Source organism: Atractosteus spatula, chromosome 11 (assembly GCF_055471065.1).
Source record: "Atractosteus spatula isolate fAtrSpa1 chromosome 11, fAtrSpa1.hap1, whole genome shotgun sequence".
Taxonomy (NCBI): Eukaryota; Metazoa; Chordata; class Actinopteri; order Semionotiformes; family Lepisosteidae; genus Atractosteus; species Atractosteus spatula.
The window spans coordinates 21,942,500-21,962,818 of NC_142716.1; the positions used below are offsets into that span (position 1 = coordinate 21,942,500).

A 20,319-nucleotide genomic window follows, 5' to 3' on the forward strand; every position below is an offset into this window, starting at 1 on the left:
TGTTTGACAGGATACAATGTATGTGGAGTTACTGTTATAAACCAGAGTGATAAAGCTACAGTGCAGCTCTAGACAATACCTGATACCACGGATATGAGCTTAAGCTCTAATGATATGTTTCTATATAATGATCTGAGAACTCTGCTTTTTCTTAGGGATGAAAAGGCCTTTTTTGCAGTATGGATAGGTCTATTGTTCCTTCCTGGCTCAAGTGGAGAAGCTGCGTCCTGTTTTGGCCCTGGGGAGCTACAAGAAGACATCTGTTCTCTGTAACTGAGCTCTGTTCTCAGTGAATTAAATCCATGACTTAAAATAAGACTGGGGTTTTCCAGGTTAAGCGTAGGAGACAACTGTGTCAGTCCGATCATTGGACGCTTAAACAGGGCATTGCAAAGCTGTTCAGGAAGCTCTGGTATGGAGGCAGAAGTCCTTGTCACTATACTGCAGCCTGGGAACTTGTGAGTGAGGGAGGCCTGTTTAAGTTCTTGCCAGTACTCTGGGCTTTATGGGCTAAAAGGCCTATCCTGTCAATGCACAAATAGTATTCACTATTGTCAAACGTGCAGCAGTGAATGGGCTGGACAGAAACTTCATAGTAGAGGAAGCAACAGAGGGCACTAATTTGTTAAATCATAAATCAAGTTTCACCTTATACAAAGGCAGCATTCACAAGTTTTGTATTCAATAAAACCACAGAGAACTCAGGATGTAGTAAGGGTTTTCTGTTTTTATTTTATATTCAGTGTTTAAATAAAAAATGCACAACTTTAGTAACAAAGGAAAAAAAAAACATGAACACCATACAGCATTCTTACGTGTTTCAGCACCACTGAGTTAAATACACAGCTAAAAAATATATCAGGGAAAGGGGCTTGTTAAAAGCTTTAGAAAAACCCTGTAACAGGTAAATATGTATTCACTCCGAACACAAAATACAAAGGGACAGGGTTCAAGTCAGTGTGACCTGGAGTGGGATTTTACTGTCCCCCTTCAGTTCAGACACAGTCGAACACCTACAGGAACACATGCATGTCTTTAATTCTCTACCGCTAAAACAAAGCCTTCCTTTAATGAGGTTAATAATACAGTCTGATTGCACTGATCAGGGCCACCCCCTTACTATTATTATATTTTAGTAGAATTAAAGCTTAATAACCCATGCATTTATTTAAAAATCAATCCCACCGAGTGTTCCAGGGCAACAGTGGGGCGTTTCACTGGCTAAAAACCGCAAGATATATTTCACACAAGGAGTGCCCAGAATCAGCATTATTAGGAAAGCCTTTGGCCTTCTGTGAAAACGTGAATAAAAATAATTATATAACCTATCCTTCACAGTAACACTTAAAGTGCTTGGTTTTGTAAATAAACTGACTGAGGTGTTAAAATGAGTTGAAATACTGTAATTGCAGCTATTGATGCTGATGTAGTGGTTGTATAGGTTGTTGTGTTGATACATATTTACAAGGATTCCAAATTAACCTTTCCTTGTGGAAGATCCCCATGCAATCTGATGACACACAGGAATATAGCATCCACACAATGAACAGACAGACTGACAGAAAGATATGTTTGGGAAAATGTTCTGTTGTGGAACCAGAGGAATAGGCTTTAAAAGCCTTTTCATACTGGAGCAACTATTTTTTCTATTAACTATGTTAATACAAAATGAAAATAGCCTACTGTATATAAATTATCATTAACTGGGCAGCTCAGGGTTTGTGAAGAATCACAACTGAAGCAGGTTCTCCATAAGGGTGTGTTGATAAAGCCCACCCCACCACACTGCTATTAATCTGTTCCACCTTATTAAAGATAACACAGAAAATAACCTATTACATGTTAGAGTAATTTAAGAGTCCCTACAAACAGTTCTTTTTCTTCCAGTTTTCATAACATTAGGGAATTTACTGCTCCTGTTACACAAGGATGTGGATGAAAATATTCTATAGCTAAAGATGCAAATATCTGCAAATACACAGTTGAGTGCTAAAATGCAATAGAAAAAACTGACAAATGAAGACTCCAAATTAGATTTAATTTGCTCTACTGGTGCATTTTTTTTTGTAAAGAGAGCCTAGCAAATCCATACTATAACATTCATCTTCAATAGCAAGCAGGCAGTTGTGGGTTTTTTTACATTGAGTGAAATGGTCATACTAGTTTATTCCAGACATACCATCTGAAAGAATTGTCTTATTGACAGGAAGTGAAGGGGAGGAATATCAGGGCTACACAATGTTCAGAGTCTCATATTTTACTGACAGGCAGATATGGACTTCAAAAAAAATACGTGACTAGGTTTTCCATTTTCACATCCTCACACCATCTCTCACACCAAAAGGTTTACAACTGTTTTAGCTGTTATTGCTGCCCAAATGAACTGCTTAAACTTATGATTCCACAGGAAAAAACAAGTTGTATTTTGTTATTGCAGAAGTGGGTGAATGGCATACCGAGAGAGCAGACATGTAATAACGTTGAAAATGGAGTAGAACGGACATCAATCTTTTACTAAGAAATACTGGCATGTTACATAAAGAGCTGCAGTATTTTGTAATCTGGTATAACACTATATTTTTTAAACCTCTTGATGTTTAAGGGTAGGTTAAGCTACCAAAACCTATAGCAGAAAGCAGATATCTTACACATTAGTGTAAAGAGAAACACATCTATCTAAAAATCATTATTGAAAACAATAATGAATAGGAACAAGCAGAGAAAATAAAATGTTCTATTAATCACACCTCCATAAACTTACCAGAATTTCAGTTATTCCTGGTAAATGTGTTAACTCAGTCTTTCCTGTAAGGATATGAGGGTCACCAGTCCAGTACAGGGTACACAAATACAGGCACCTCTTAGAGGTTTCAATTAACCTATCCAGCATAGCTTTGGAAGTTTGAAGAAAATTAGAACACTCAGCAAAAACGCATGCAAGAATGGGGAAAACATGCGTTTTCAGTGCGAAAATGAAGCAAGGACCCAACAGCTGTGAGGCAGCAATGCTTACTATACTACCCCACAAAAGACGTTCTTCTATGAAGATTTCAAGTGATTCTTGTTTAAAGAATTCTGTCAATGGTTTCCAGAGTGTAAAAGTAAACAAAAAGTGTGTTACAGAAGGCTATTAAGTTTTGAAGTACAGTAAACTGAAAGTGTACTTACTACAGACCACTATAAAGAAAACTGCTATGTAAATATTAATAATGTACAGCATTTAAGGTCGTCTCTGAATCCTGTCATTTAAATTAGGTGCACCCATGCAAGTCCCCAAAGCACACAACAGAAAACTGCTGTTAGCATACTTTAAAGTTAATATACGGACTGCAATATACGGACTTTTGCTTCTCTTAATAATAATAATTGCATACACTTATATAGCGCTTTTCTGGACACTCCACTCGAAGCTCTTTACAGGTAATGGGGACTCCCCTCCACCACCACCAATATGCAGCATCAACCTGGATGATGCGATGGCAGCCATAGTGCGCGAGAACGCTCACCACACACCAGCTATCAGTGGGGAGGAGAGCAGAGTAATGAAGCCAATTCATAGATGGGGATTATCAGGAGGCCATGATTGGTAAAGACCAATGGGAAATTTGGCCAGGACGCCGGGGTTACAACCCTACTCTTTTCGAGAAACGCCCTGGGATTTTTAATGACCACAGAGAGTCAGGATCTTGGTTTTACGTCTCATCCGAAGGACAGCACCTGTTTACAGTATAGTGTCCCCGTTGCTATACAGCAATTTAGTTTGAGTTCCCATGTTTTCTTTTTTGAAGATCTTGGACCGGAGCATCTGCCTTGATTATTTCATGCTGTTAAAATCCTGTAGTGACCAAACTAACAAAGCAAAATATCTACATGCACAATTTTCACCCTCAAAAGAAAAGCTTGACTGATTGCTCTTTGTAATCCAACTTCACAAAGGGGGAAAAACTTTACACAGACTTTGGGGAAGATATCACTTAAAAAAGGGCTCTGTTCTCTTTAAAAACAATTTTCTTTTAATCTCTCCTATAGCCACTATGAATGTGGGATTCATCCTGAAACTGTTCTCAACTGAAAGAAGTGGCAAGTGCAACATTACACTCTTCAAGCAAGCCAGCACTGGTCACAGGCACAAGGCAGATCAAGATATCATATCACTGGGTAGTCATTGTTTAATGACTACCTAGTATCACGCCTGGATGTATCATCTTTGTTAAAATAAACCTGGTAACCTTCAAAATAACACAGATTAAAGTACAGTTGCATTATTTCACCCTGTCCTAAATGGTGAATAACTAAAACTTCTATTTTAAATGGTTTAATAATATAGCAGGTGCCAAAATACCTGCACTCAGAAAAAAAACAGTGGCAAATGTCCTGATTCACATGAAATACCAATGGAGATATTTGAAATAAAATGAAAATCAACAATAAAAATGGGAATTTTAACTATTTGTTTGCGTTTTATTTACAAAAGTTTCCATGTGCTATAATTTGTAAAAGGTGCACGATGTTCTCTAAAAAGTTGTTAACACAAGTCTCTTCTGCATTAAAACTACTTTTCATTATTTACACAGTAAATAGAAATTTGGCTCTCACATTTCCTATTAAAGCTTTTAAAAAGCAGTCTAAATCTGTATCAAACACACCCAGCATAGATAATGATGAAGCATCTGCAGATTTACAATAAATATAAATGCTTACAGTTTATATTTTTCTGCTTTCCAGGGTGTCATTATAATATTTCAGATCAATGCTTTGCACATGTAGTAAAACAGAACATGAAGATACCTTTAAGAAGTCATTTAAGTGAAGTCATTGTGTAAATCAACAGCAGGATGGCTAAAATATGGTGGAGAAAGTGCTATTAATGTGACAGTAATGTGTAACAAAGCTATAACTGCTCACCCTTCCACACAAGTGGAACACAAACCCAAGCACAGTTGCCAGCAGTCTGGTCACTTTTGATTGACACTACCGCCGTGTGGAAGGCATTCAGTTTTCTTTTTCTCACACTGCAGCAACCGCCTGCTTCTCTGAAAGAAATCTAGCACGAAGAATCGTTTTCCAAGCTGCTCCGCAGCTCATGGGCAGATGCACTGGACTAGAACACGGAAGCTTTCCCACATAATTCCGGATCCCCCAGCATGTAACAGCAGCTTGGAAACCAGCTCGAATCTCTCCCAGGATGTCTAAAAATAGACCAAAACCTGCAGCAGCTGTCTGCTCGCTCTCACTCACAAATATTCATTTGATATTGATTTGAGGCTCTGACTCTTACATTAATGTAAAAATGGAGAAGACAACAAACACAGAACAAAAAAAAAATCATGTAGAAAAATCAGTAGCCGTCTGAACACACACCATGTAAAACCTGGCGCACACCCATTTATAATTCACAGCCCATTGCCAAAGTAAATGAAATCCTGCTAACAGTCCAAATAAGCATTTCTCACATTGCTAAATTTAGCTTTTTAGATAATATAGGCTTATTTGCTGTACAAATAGAATTTAGCTTAAATATATTTGTATATATTTATAGAAATAAAAACCCTTTGATAAAGTAGCTAGTGTTTCATAGTCCCATTTTCTTTTATAAGTGCTCGCTGTCTTGATCTTACTTCCATGATGGAGGAAAAATGAAAAGACCCTTCATTCCTTAGTTTTTGTTCAGGGAAATGACGCAGTGGCTGTGTGCACTCTGGGAGCACAGCTCTCACACCCCCATATTTCCCGGCAGTGTGTCTGTACTAGAGCTCTATCAAGTGCAGAAAGTCTCCTTTGCTTACTCTCGTGTTGAGAAATCATCCTGCACAACCCGCCTGGACATTAACCAAAAGTCTATACAATCTTAAAAAAACATCAGTGGAGGTTTCAATGGCGTAACAGTTGTAGTATTTCTTTATGCAAAAAGAATTCATTGCTTTAGGATTTGTAGGGTCTCTTTTTTGGTTCAAGTGTGCTTCCTTTATTTTGTCAACGCAAAAGAGAACTAAACGTTCTTAAGAGCATCTTCCTCCAATTGGCACGATTAAACCCATCCTGTAGTTTGGCTCTGTCTGTAGGATGAGCGAAGATCAACTGCCCTACTCAGGCAGCCGCAAACCGAGGACGATTTTGACAGAAAATAAAAAAGTCACATAGAATCCGGCATGATCCCAACCTTTTAAAAACTGGAAAAAAACTGAAAGGAGTGAACTGAAGCCAGGGCTCCTGTAGCAACTCCATGAGCTTATTGACTGTGCTGAATATAGCAAATGAGCAGCTGATTTAACAAGAAATTAAATGGACCAAGAAATATCATAACATTTGTGGAATTCTAAAGGAGTGGTGTTATCATTGTTGCTTTCATAGCAATGTCTTGTTATTGTCTGTGGGAGATCATTTCAGCAGAGACTGTGGTGCATGCACTCACTGCTGCAGAACTGCCCAATGAGAACGGATTGTAATGAAAGACAATGCACAAAGTCAGCACCAGGAATTAATCCTGATTCCTGTGGAAGATCTTGTGATCCAGGTTCCTCCAAATACACTAGATCTGGAGCTTATCCTCGGTGCTCTGTCAGAGATTTGGATTGGAGGGGGACACTTGGATCTTAGGCTGTAGGCTAGGGAAGGCCTCAGTGCAGGTTCCGCTGTAAAAATAGTCTTTAAGAAAAGTGAACAGATGCTCAAATAGATGGAAATGCCCAATGGTGAGCAAAGAAAATTCACTCATTTAATGTGGGATCCTAGGAAACAGGAGGAGCCAGAAGGATTACAGCGTATCAGAAGCAACCATAAGTAAGCTGGTGTTCAGAAAACTTAGCAGATGGCTCTCCTATCTGACTTCAGAGCTGCAAGATCAGCAGCTAACGGGCTCAGCCATTTTATCATCCCCACTGCAAACTGCACCTCAGTTTCTTTATGTAGCCAACCACTTTCATTTTATCCAGCTTAACAGCTGTTGTGTTAAACCTGACCCTACAATAACTGAGTCAGTGTTTTCAAGCTTTAAAAAAGTACACCATTAAGATATTGAAATATTCCAGCAGCACGTCCTTTTGAAACTGAACGTATTTCTGGCAATCTCAACAAGATTGTCTCAAGGCAAAAGGTGAGGTCTACTTAAATTAATAAATACTTGTTTTTGTATTTACTAAATTAAAAAATCCATTAAAATCAGGATTATATAAAAGTCAAGGTTACAAAAAAGAATGGTTTATTTCCAATCTTCTTTTTAGGTTTACTTTAGTGGTAAGCTCCTTGGTGCTTAAGGTTTTGGCAAATGTCCTTTTAGGACTTTAAAGTGAAACTGTCACTCACCTTAAGAAGGCCCCACCTTTGAGCAGAGGCCACACAGCAGCACTGGCATATCAGGACTGGGACAGAGAAAAGCCATGAAGTCCTGGCTGAGGCTCTGAAGCTCATTTCTCTTCTACTATGAGTTCAGTTTGGACCCACACAAGAGGCCAGAGAAATAAAAATCACCCCGCTGCAACCCTGCGTCTCCTCTGCTTCAGTGACACATGGGGTCAAATCACTAGGGCACTAGGGTGAAAAAAAGTCTTCAATCTAATTTTGGGAAACTGCATCTTTTTCCTTGTGCATCTTTATTTTGTGAGGGCAGATGGGAGAAAAATCTTAAAACCAAATTTGGCAATAACTTACTAGAATACTGCCATTACGTGTGCTGAGAAAAGCCTTTGGCCTCCTGGCCATAAAAATACAGTCCAATCCATCACACATACGAGTGGGGCGCTGGGCCCCCTCTTCTGTAAACACAGCTCAAGGATTGCACCAGGGAGAGCAGAGCCTCACTCGCCTCCTCCCCCAGCTCTCCCGGCCCCGCCCCCCTGGCCAGAGATTGGAGTGATCAGTCGGGCCCGGTGGTGGACACCGAAGGCTGCACCACCTCGCTGAAGGCGGCTGCGCCCCCTTCCTCCTGCGAGGGAGACTCATCCTCGTTCTGGCCGCGCGAGGGCACAGTGGTCTCGGGGGAGGCGCTGTGGGAGACCTCCTGGGGGGCGCAGCCAGGGTGGTTCTTGCGGAAGTGCTGGTTGAGGATGGCCTGGAAAGGGAAGCTCTTGCCACAGACGTGGCAGTGGAAGGGCTTGTTGCCCGTGTGCTTGCGGATGTGGTACTCCAGCTGGTCCTTGCGTGTGTACTTCTTGCCGCAGATGCGGCACACGAAGGGGGTGATGCCCATGTGCAGCCGCATGTGCCGGTCCAGGCTGCCCTTCTGGTTGAAGGACTTGCAGCAGTAAATGCAGGTGAGCCGCGGATTGTAGCGGAACCAGCGGTCGCCCACCTGCTCGCGCAAGTACTCCTCATAGCCACCCACGTCGAACACTGTCTGCTCCTCGCCCTGAAGGGGACAACAGGAGGAAAGCATTAGATGTAAGCAGCTAGTGGATATAAGAGATATACAAACTCCCTTGATCAGCTCTCAAGCTTCAGTTTTTAACGCACTTTTGTCGTCTCCCTCAAAGTTAAAGTCAAAGTCAAATTACTGCCAAACCAACCTTTGATACAAAAAAACAAATAAAAGAAGAGAAAGAAAAATCATGAACAACAGACACAACTAAATACACTATGCTGCTACATTAAAATGAAGATATCCACACATTTATCAATAAGTACTTTTATAACAGAGACTGAATTGGGGCAGGTGCTTTTCTGAAAACCGCTCTGTTCTAGATTTCACACATCTTAGCACATCCCGAGGGAAACGCTGGGTGGGAATGGTTGCTGATTATCTTCATTTTTTTATTTAAATGTTTTGCATATGTGGAAGCAACAGATGGTCACAGCCAAATATTTTACAAGCAGTGTGGATCAAAATCTGCACCTGTTTCCTCTCCCAAGTGGCTACTTTCCCACACTAGACCATTACAGAAAAAGTTAACATGCTCTCAATTGTTGCCCAGTAAAAATGAAACATGGCTTCCTGATACACACCAAACATTCTGAGCTGCCTGCGAAAACAGTCTCTGATGGGCTGCTTTCTTCACTATCTGGTGCACATTGGTCACCCACTCCACAGTGGAGGAGACTGTTGTGCCAAGAAACGTAAAGGTATCTGCCATCTCCACAGACCATCAATCTAAAGAGGTTGTAGTTCATTCTTGTCACATTTGAAATGAAAGATTACTTCTTTGATTTTAGTAACATTTAGCTAGACATTGTCTCGACTGCACCAGCTCACAAAAGCAGCCACCTCCTTCCTGTACAGAGATTTGTCGTTTTTAGTTATTAGCCCAGCCATTGTGGTTCAGAGGGACTGTGATAGGAGCCCTGCCACATGAATTAATTTCACAGATTCGGTAGGACATAACACAATCATTAGCATACAAGGAGTAGACAAGCCTTGGGGTGCACCTGTATTTAAAACCAGTGGCTGAGAGAGCTTCTGGTGTACTTTGACCAACTGCCTCTTGCCTGAAAAAAATCTGGAAACCAGAAACAAACTGATTGATTTACACCCATGTGAATCAGATGATGAAAGAGCCTCTGGGGGACTTCTGTGTGAAAGGCAGTAATCATTGAATCATAACCAGTATGTAATGATTGATTGATTGATTGATTGATTGATTGATTTCTTTGGAAAAGCAGACTTAAAACAAGCAGGAACCCTAGACTGTTGCAGTGACACATTAAACACCTTAGGATGAGTGACAGCTGATCTGCACATGATTTTAAAGTTGAACCTGAAACATGGTCTGGGCCCCCGGCTTTCCTGCCATTTTGTTTGCGAAACAGGTATCTAACCTCATGTTCACCAAGGATAAAGGGAGGGGAAGAGGTTGCTAGAAATACATTAACTATTTGTTGGAGGCAGTGTTGTACCTCAAATCTACTGTAGACATTGTTCAACTTGTCTGGGAGCTCTGGATCATCATCAAGAGCGTTCTTGCCCAGTCTGTAATCTGCTGCAGGCCCTGCCATACCCCCTTCCTGTCTTTGCTATTCAATTTGCTTTCTAACCGATCTTTGTATTGGGCCTTTGCTTTCTGCACTGCACACCCAAAGTCATATTTGGTTGCTTTATATAAATTTCTATCACCACACTTACAGTCTCTTTACAGGACTGAACAAGGTAAAAATGGCTTTTCATTATTTCAGCCACAAACCTTCTTTTTCTGGTGCTACGACAGCCATCACAGTTAAATTTCTCTTAAAGATGCATTAACGTTTGAAGTGACCACACGAGTGTGTGATCTGACACCAGACGTTATCAAGTGGCAGACCCAGCTCTATCTTTAAGGCATCACTTTTTCCACTTTTAGTCTCATTTGAGACTGACTTTTGAGAAATATACAGGGAGTACTTTTAGTCATGCAGACTAATTTAATCTGATAAATGAAACAAAGGTGAAAAAAGGCACAATACGCTTTAAGAAGAAATCCCATCACAAGAAGACTGTGACACTACTAACATCCTATTGTCTGTCTGGACCTTGGAACTTCTGACAATTAATTCTGGCAGGACCCTATGATTTATCCTTAGCACTTCTAGTCTTTTTCTTAGAGCATATGCTCAGATGCTGAGAAAAAAGAAAATGAAAGAATGCTGAGGTTTTAAACTGGCTTCATGCAACTATCACAATCAGCTTCATGACAAAGATAGTGTTATCTGACATGTTAAAAGACCTTTATGCTCTCTCTGCTTACGTTTTCCAAGTTGCTTTCACATTCTGTGTTGTTTGCATATTCAGTCTGGATGTCTACTCTCAATGATTTAAAATACATTGAGGCCTCCATCTGCAGTGTTGCAATGCCACGTAGTCTAAGCCACAGACACACATGGTCATCTTTACTAACTCAGGGCCAGCAAACGATTAAAATCCACAACACACAGCCCCCAGAGCATTGATAAGGCGTGGTTTTCTGTAGATGGTCAACTGATGTCCTTGTGTTAAGTCTTGGTCTCATGGCAAAAACGTCCATGGCTGAAATCTTCCTTCCTGAATCTAAAGTTTGTTTCTTGCTGCCTTGGTGGGGCTTGAAAAAAAAGACCTTAATCCCACAGGGAGCTCAGGATCGCTGAAGGTGAAACAGGGTTGTGTACCTGTGAGGTGGGCTGTCTCTGATCATCCGCCCTCCATGGAGACTCGCTCTTGGCTCTCTGCCGCTCCGCCACCACCACCACACTGCCCGTGGGGCTGAACCTGGCAGAAAAGAGACGCCCTATGAGGAACAAACTCTTGCACTCACTCTCATCAATACAGACTACCACTATCAAAGACTAACATGTTAATACAGCGACCCAGATGGTTACACACACAAAAGCATATAGATGGTCTCCTATAAGCCAGCACTTACTGCTCCCAGCCTCAGAATCCAAAGGAAACTTCTGCTTCTCTTTCGGTAGTTCAGCACTTAATAACACCTAAATAATTCACATCCTGTAGTAGTTTTAACCCAATTTTGAATCTTAACTTTAGTTTTGACATGATTTGCCATTGAACTCTCGAACTGAGCTCCAGGCATTCAGGCCGAGGGCCTGGCTCCACACGTACCTGTCTGTTTCGCTGAAGCTGCTGGAGGGCTGGGAGCCCTTGGCCCCTGAAGCCCCCATGCTGAAGCCCTCCTGCGGGAGTGAGCTATGGCCAGTGGTGTCGATCATCATGGCCGTCACTTCCTCAGCACTGCTGCCCTCCTCCCCGGAGGCCTGTGTCTCAGCTCCCATCCACTCCTCCAGCCGCTCTGTCTTGATCCGCAGACCGTCCACCACCCGCACATCCTCCTCCAGTGTGCCCCCCCGCCCCGCCTCTAGCCCAGTCTCCACATACCACTGGCCGGCCCGGTTGATGCGCAGGATGGGCTCCTTGCCCAGTCCCTCTGAAGCACCATGCTCAATGATCTGGGGGCTCACATCAATTATCCCTCCCCCACTACGACGGCTGCCTCGGGGGCTCCCATGACGTGGGCTGAGAGAGCGGGGTGCACCACCCCGGCTGGACTCCAGCGGCCGGTCCTGGTGCTTACCCCGCGCTCCCTGGCTCAGCTCGGCCTCCACGTCGGCCACGCTGATCTTGAAGTGGATGCTCTCCAGGATCTGGGTGCACTTGTCAATGATGTGCTGCATCTGCAGGAAGCTGGCCGCTGTCAGGTAGCTGATGATATCGGCCAGCTGCAGGCACAGGCGGCCGGTGTAGCAGAAGGAGAGCAGCTGCTCAAAGACAGTGGGGTTACGGATGACGGACAAGGAGACTGTGCTCATCTCGCTCAGGGACATGTGATCACGGAAGTAGGGCGAGCTGGCAGCCAGGACTACCTTGTGAGCACGGAAGCTCTGTCCCTGCACGTTGACAATGATGTCACACAGGCGGCCTTGCATGCGCAGCTGATTCAGGTGGGACAGCACTGAGTTACTGAAGTCAGGGATCTCTAGCTGGATGCTGCCGGCTCGCTCCATACTGGGTAACCTGGAAAAGAACCAGGACAAAGAGATGGGAATATGAATATACTTCACATCTGCTTGTTCACAATTTGCTCAAAATGAAGGAAGTCTTAAATATCCACAGTCTAAAGATGGGCATAGGGGTGGGCGGTATAACCGGTATAGACGGTATACCGGTAGAAATATGTGCCACAATATGGATTTGGCTATTCTGTTTATACCAGTAAACAAGAGAATGGATTTTGATGTTTACATAGATGGCACCGCCAGCATCGTTGCAAAACGGGGTTGGGAAATTTTTACTATTGACCTGTCATAGTTTAAAATTCTGCCATATTTTAGCTCCAATTATATAATTCTGAAAATGTTCACCTTGCTGATATTTGGAAATCTGATTGGTTCAGAATTATTGATCTCCGGTGGTTCAGACGTCCGGTTTATGACGCATCTGAGGTCATTGCGGCCAATAAAAACACGCGGGCGTCCTCTTTCCCTTTCTGTGAAAACAAACGCAGGTGTTCAGAGTGCCCGTCTGCAAACACAAATACGCAGAGAAATGGAGAAAGGCAGAGTTAGCGAGACAGGAACAAGCGACGAAATTTTAGAAAAGAAGGGTGCTTCATCGGTTGTTTGGAAATTGATTGGATTTAAAAAGTCAGACCACGAGCAGAAAATGGTTATCTGCAAGCTATGTCGGGCGACGATTTTAGCCAGAGGCAGTAAACCAAGCAACCTCTTCTATCACCTAAAGATGAAACATGTATGCGAGTATGAGGAAAGTACGAGAATGCACTCCGAATCAAGCAGTTCTAGTGTCGATGTGAAAAGAAAAGCCAAATGCAGACATTGCTGCCTGAGTCATTAACTAGTCGTTGTCCTTATGATAAGAAAAGCCAGTTGTGGAAGGACATTATACATACCATAACTGTGTACCTGTGTAAGGACATGGTGCCCATCCAAACCACTGAGAGAGACAGCTTTAAGGCACTGCTGAAAACACTGGACTCGTGCTATGCAATACCAAACCTCAAATATTTCACTCAAACCGAAATCCCAAAGTTGTACAGCTCCTGTCCTGATAATGTGGAGCAAGAACTTGCCAGTATTACACCCTTTTCTACTACAACTGACCTGTGGTCGAGCTGCGCTTAACAGCCATAGTAGCTAACCAACAGTTAATAATAACCTAATAGTTAACTCCAGGCAACTTATTTACTATCCAAGTCTTGTACTCCTTTTAAAGCATGTTCGATTGAAAGGATGAGAAAAAAAATGTAAATCATATGTTGTGATATACATCGTTACCGTCCAAAATTAAAATTATACCGTGATATAATAATAATAATAATAATAATAATAATAATCTTTATATACCTTTAAAGGTGGCTTCTCAAAGCGCTTTACAGAATGACAACAGCAACAACAATTAAAAATAAACAATAAAAAATACACAAGATAAACACAGTGAGAATACACAGAGGAGCCAGTAGATGGTGGTACTAAATACAGCAGGAGCAGAGGGGTAAGGAATAAAACCAGTTAAGCAAAGGCTCTTCTAAAGAAGAAGGTTTTGAGTCTGGATTTGAAGGAGTTTAGAGAAGGTGACTCTCCGATATCCTTTGGGAGAGAGTTCCAGAGCTTAGGGACATAACACAAGAAGGCCCTGTCACCCATTGAGTGTAGACTTGGGGGACAGTTAGGAGATCAGAATTAGCCATGTAGAGCCTTATAGGTGAGCATGAGGATTTTGAAGTAGATACGAAACTTGACAGGAAGCCAGTGCAAGGACTCCAGGATAGGAGTAATGTGATTACTTGCAGTAGACCTGGTCAGGATTCTGGCTGCTTAATTTTGGACATTCTAGAGTTTGTTCAATGTGCATTTAGATACCCCCCAGCGAGTAGAGCATTACAGTAGTCAATTCGGGAGAAGTCAAATTTGTTGATCAGCTTTTCAGCCACAGTTAGTGATAACATAGGGCGTAGTCTAGCGATATTTCTGAGGTGAAAAAAAGGTGTTTTAACACCATGCTGAAGATGTGGGTCAAATGTTAAGCCTCAATCAAATATCACCCCAAGGTTTTTTCAATTTAAACTGAAGCTCAAGTACGGTAACATCCACAGACAGGGTTACAGGACTGGCTTTATAAAGTTGATTGGGGGTGCCAATAAGCATGACTTTGGTCTTGTCACCATTAAGATTAAGAAAATTTTGAGTCATCCAAATTTTTATTTCAGAGATGCTATTAGAAACAGCCACTTCAGTGTCAGGTTTGATATGGATGCATATTTGAGTATCATCAGCATAGAAATGATAGTTGAGGTCATGTGATCTTAAAAGTGGAAACATGTAAATACTGAAAAGTAGGGGACCCAGTATTGAGCCCTGAGGAACACCAGACTTAACGTGACCAATTTCAGACCTAAATCTGCCAAGAGAGACAAAGTGACAGTGATCAGCAGTGTCAGAAACTCCAAACACAGTCTCAAGACGAGAAAGTAAGATGTCATGGTTAACAATGTCGAAAGCAGCACTGAGATCAAGACGAAAGAGAGACAGAATCAGAAGCCATTAGAAGATCATTAGTAACTTTGACAGGGGCAGTTTCTGTGCTGTGAAGTTGACGGAAGCCAGATTGGAGAGGTTCAAAAAGGTTATTTACAATGAGGTGGTTATGTAATTGAAATGTGACAGTAAGGTTTAGAACTTTTGCAAGAAAGGGTAAGTTGGAGATGGGGCGAAAATTATTTAGATTGTCCAGAGCCATGTTAGGCTTTTTTGGCATGTGGGTAATGGCAGCAGTATTGAGGACTGTTGGTACAACACCAGTGCTCTAGCATTAATTTATTATATTGAGGACAACGGGGCAAATTTTTGGCATGTGGGTAATGGCAGCAGTATTGAGGACTGTTAGTACAACACCAGTGCTCAAGGATTAATTTATTATATTGAGGACAACGGGGCAAAGAGAAGTGAAATAGGACTGAAATAAAGTGGTGGGAATGGGATCTAATATAGAAGTGGTGGATTTCATGTGCGAAACTAGTTTACTGAGGGATGCAGAGTCAAGAAGAGCGAAGTTGGAGAGAAGGGAACCAGAAAAGTTGGATAAGGAGGAAGGAGATGTGGGAATGATATGCATTGTGGAGAAAATGTTATGCTGGATGTTGTCGATCTTGGAGTTAAAGAAATCTAAAAATGTGCTGCAAAGTTGTGATCAGGCAGGTAATGTGGTGAGCCAGTCTGTTGATGGTGGAGAAAAGGTGTCTAGGGTTGTTATGGTTATTTTCAGTGATGTGAGAGAAGTAGCTGGATCTAGCAGACTCTGTCATATCCTTATATTCAGACAAGTAATCTTTCCAAGCCTGATAATGTACGTTTAGGCTAGAAAGATGCCACCTACGCTCAAGTTTCTAGGAGACTACCTTCATAGATCGAAGATGGTCAGTGTACCAGGAGGTAGAGTGAGTAAAAGAGAGGGTTCGAGTTTTTAGAAGAGCAAAGGTGTCAGGGGTAGATAAAAGAGTGCTATTAAGCAAATGTATTTTGTCCTCTAGCAGGTCAGAGGTAGAGAAACAAGATAAGGAGGATAGAACAGAATTTGTGAACCTAGGCTGATCAACTGATCGCCAGTTGCAAAAATTTACGAAGTATTAGAAACAGGTAATTCCAGATTTAAAAAAATAGCTAAGTGGTCAGAGAGGCTTAGTTCAAGGGAAGAGCAGTGGGAAACAAGAGTCATTTGCAATGATTAAGTCTAGGGCGTGTCCTTTGTTATGTGTTGGGCTACGAACAAACTGAGTAAGATCAAAGCATCCCAATAGAGCTAGAACATCCTTAGCCAAACTGGAAGACCTTGAGTCAATGTGTATATTAAAGTCCCCAAGAATAAGGATCCTCTTAAATCTGAGGCATAAAAATGAAAGTAAATCAGCAAACTCATCTAAAAGGGCTTTGTTAGGTTTGGGTGGTCTATAAACTGTGGCAATGATAGTAGAGTGGGGAACAGAGACATTTAAAACAAGACACTCAAAAGAAGAGGGAAGAGGTACAGTAATGGGACTTAAATTTTAAAGAAGATTGTAACTAACAATGATGTCCCCACCTCTGCCTGAGAGACGTGGGAGGTTAAACAACCCATACCCAGGAGGGGCTAGTTGGTTAAACAGGAGACCATCGTTTTGTCTGTGCCAGGTTTCGGTTAAGCACAGAAAGTCCAGTGTTTTATCTGAAATAAAGTCACATATAAAAAGAGACTTATTGTTCATGGAGCGGGTGTTTAGTAGTGCTGATCTGGCCAGTCTCGGGGATCCAGGGGGAAGCGGAGTGGGTTCCAAGTGCAGTAGTGAGAGGAGATTTTTAAAGTTTGGCGCTGGTGCGGGATGGACTTCCAGTCTTGCGCCAAGAGGCAGGGATAGAGACTCTGTGCGCAGAAGAAGGAAAGAAACAGCGTTCTGTGCCGGGATGGATGGAACGCATCGGTCATAAGATCCCAATATTACAACAATGATCAAATGTGTCTTTTACCAGGAAATAATTCTGTTTTATTTGCAGCCGTTGCAGTGAGGTGTACCTTAGAAGCATGTTTGATGAATCCACGACGAAGCAACAAGACGGGAAGGAAATCCTGAATCAATGCAGTAGCAGGAGGTTAAAAGTCCTCAGCTGAACAATTTCTTCGGGGAGTAGTCGGCAGTAGAAGTAGCAGTCACAGTGCAAGTGGAAGTCGCGTTTGTAAATTGCAACGTGAAGCGGATTAAAAAAATGGTGGCAGAGAAAGAAAAAAAAAGTAGAAAAAAATATAAATATATAAATTTTAGACCATATTTCCCAGTCTACTTTGTTAACACTTCCAGAATATGCTGGACCAATTAAAAAACCCTACACAGAAAAAAGACTGATCATGTACTTCAGGTACCAGTTATTTCAGCACATAGCCTTAGACATATAGATAAAAACAGCACAGTGCCTCATTACGAGTACAATTACAGCACCAACCATTACAGCACAGAGCCATCTCCCATTACACCCAAAGCCATTACAACACAGTGCCATCACCACAAAGGCCACTACAGCACAATCCCATTTCTCATAGATCATCAAAAGCACAGTGCCATCATTACAGTGACAGCATCACCCATGACCACACAAAGCCAACACCACATGGACTATTGCACATTGCAGCTACAATGTACTATTTCTATAAATCCTTCCTTGGATGTTTTTACAATTTGTTGTGTTGCAAGCTCAAACAGAAATGAGTATAAGGAAAGGAGTATAAAACATATATATGATATTAAAGATTCCCAGGAGCAAACATTACAAAATTGAATGAATACAGAACCACCCAGACGCTTGCTAGCAACTGGCAAGAAGGAGCTTGGTTAAAGAAGCAACCGAGAACCAAGTGACCACCCTGACAGAGCTATGGAGTTCCATGGCTGAGATGGGATGACAACAATGACAACAGTCTCTGAGCAATACCCAGATTTAAATAAATAATGTTTATTAAATATTTAAATAAATGTAAACTCCATTACTCTTCAAAGGAACAAGTAATAGGTTTATTCCATGCTGAAGAGAGAAGAAAGAAAACACAACGTTTCGGCTGTGGAGCCTTCTTCAGGTTTAGGTTCAGGTTTACCCAGATTTAGCCTCTATGGGTGAGGCTCTAGGCGGGCAGTAACAGCACACATTGAGTTTCCACGAAGGCACATGACAAACCCTGAGACCAGTTGGCAGAAGATTATCTCATCTCATGAAACAAAAATGGAATTCTTTGGCCTGAAAGCAATAGTCTATGCCTGCCACAAAGAGGACTCAACAATATTTCTACAATGAATCGATATGGTGTTATCATCTTTTACAGTTTTTCCATTGTTAATGTTTGCCTTTTATCTTTTTAAAAAGTATTACTTGAAAGTAATGTCATGTTATTAGTCTTTTAAATTCAAAGGATAATATTTATTGAATGTTTCTATTTTCATTATTTGCTTTTTTAGGTTGCATGTATTTTAAATTTTTGTTTTAAATCTTGTCCTGTTATTTCAAATTAATAAAATGTGACTTAACCATGGATTACAAGCACTTGTACAAGAAAACACAGAGTGAGCTATGTGTTCACTGTGAAGCATAAAACGCAAACTTTCTGTAATTTCTGTATGTTAAATAAATGTAAACTCCATTACTCTTCAAAGGAACAAGTAATAGGTTTATTCCATGCTGAAAAGAGAAGAAAGAAAACACAACGTTTCGGCTGTGGAGCCTTTTTCCAGTGCTTCCTCGGACCCGAACAGCAAAAACAGAAGAGAAATTGAGTCCCATTAGAGAAAGAATAATCTGTGCTCATCAAAGATAGAAGTCGGCCACCCAACCAGTGGATCCAACACCCAGTTATTTATAAATCCTTGAATAAGCCGGCGGCAAAGTGAGGTGACTTGTTTGAATACAAATTGAAACTCTTACACATTGGTTAACTGTCTTCTTTCACTGTGTACTGCACATTCACAACTGGAGCAAAGGTGTGCTCTCTACCACAGAAGCTGTTGGCCACAGTCCTTAGTAGGAAAAAGTGTAGCTTTGAAACTCTGAAAATATACTCAACTTCTTTACTTTCTTTCTCTTCTGTTTCTAAGCATAACCTTAACTGCAATTATAAGGACACAACGTGTAATATTAATTTTGCAGGCACCTCTGGGCTTGTGAAGAAAGGAGCTGGCTTGACCATGGCTTTTAAAATAACAGGAATGGCGTTGTGTACATCAGACGGGCTAACCTATCTGATCACATATGGTACAATTCGGACCCATGGCAACAACCTCAGATTTTGCACTACATTAAATTAATGATCCCCCTCCAGTTTCAGCTTCACCTTAATGTATCACTAAACTGAGCAATTAGCTTAACAGATTAATCGAAGTTGCAATCTTACCTTCTTTATCTGGTGGAATGCGTTGAAAGCAGGGCAATGCCTGGAAACACTGTTTCTATTTAAATATGTTACCAGCACACGAATTAAGTGGGTTCCTTGAAGCCTATTTGCACATCCCTTAGCCCTTGTCGTCACCGTTGATCCGCTCGACTGTATTTGCCTGCCAGCTAAGCCTCGGCACTGCTACCTTGCCATAGCTCATTAGACCCCGCCACTACAACATACTAGAGTTCGGGGATGAGCTCAGGCCTACCCGCTCCCCTCTGCGCCCAGGTCTGGGGAGGGGGTTGGTGCAATCCTAAATCACAATTAAAATTCATGAAACAAGCTATACGGACCTATATCTTACTTTAAACTCCAGCTAAGGACAGTTCTGCATAGAAAGATTAAACACACATAACTGAATAATAAAGTATATTTTCGAAAAAATATTTCTTCGCCTTTCCCCTTTTGCAGCTCATACTCGTCCATTACAAGGGGCGGGCCCAAAAATTGCAGAAAGTGTTTGGCGTTTTGGGAAGTGTTGTTTTTCAGGAAGCAATGGACCGAGAAAGCTGGTGCCACGCTGGTTGGGTTGAACATCAAGTCCCATGTTGCCTTGCTTGAAAACAGAAGAAAAGTATTCTGGCACTTGTAGTTAATTATTTTATAGCTAAAACATTAAATGCCGGCCGAATACTGCACTTACATCTTAAAGGCTTTTTGCAGAAGAAACAGCTATCCATAATAGGTCTCTGTACATTGCTGAAACAACAAAAAGGAAACATTTCTTAAAGAATTAGACATTTTGTTTCGAAACAGCGCTTTTCTCAAGGGCTTAACTCATACCTTCACTTGATTCGATTAAGATAATATTTTTCTATATAAATGCTGTTTTGTATTAAAAATAAAAATGGTAGTTTTTTTTTTTAATTCGAGTCGAACAATTTTTTACATCGCCTGATTCAAGGAAAAACGTTTTCATCCAGGCTGAAAAATGTAGTAGAGATGTAGTACTGGGAATCAAA

General features: G+C 41.4%; 1 protein-coding gene across 1 annotated transcript; it reads right to left on the reverse strand.

Moving 5' to 3' along the window:
• Positions 1–710: 710 nt before the first annotated feature.
• On the reverse strand, positions 711–19,775 carry zbtb37 (zinc finger and BTB domain containing 37). Its single transcript, XM_088927111.1, has 5 exons — positions 19,313–19,775; positions 12,754–12,913; positions 11,498–12,406; positions 11,047–11,146; positions 711–8,344 (listed from the first exon to the last, which is right to left on the reverse strand). Exons 3-5 carry the CDS (start codon positions 12,394–12,396, stop codon positions 7,853–7,855), a joined length of 1,491 nt encoding a protein of 496 aa, XP_088783237.1. The 5' UTR covers positions 12,397–12,406; positions 12,754–12,913; positions 19,313–19,775; the 3' UTR covers positions 711–7,852.
• Positions 19,776–20,319: the final 544 nt, after the last annotated feature.

Excerpts from the sequence above, each read along its gene's own strand:
- zbtb37 (XM_088927111.1), bottom strand. The coding sequence starts at position 12,396 with ATGGAGCGAGCCGGCAGCATCCAGCTAGAGATCCCTGACTTCAGTAAC. Across the intron at positions 11,147-11,497 it reads AGCTTCAGCGAAACAGACAG|GTTCAGCCCCACGGGCAGTG; the intron begins GTACGTGTGGAG and ends CTTTTCTGCCAG. Across the intron at positions 8,345-11,046 it reads AGAGACAGCCCACCTCACAG|GGCGAGGAGCAGACAGTGTT; the intron begins GTACACAACCCT and ends TGTCCCCTTCAG.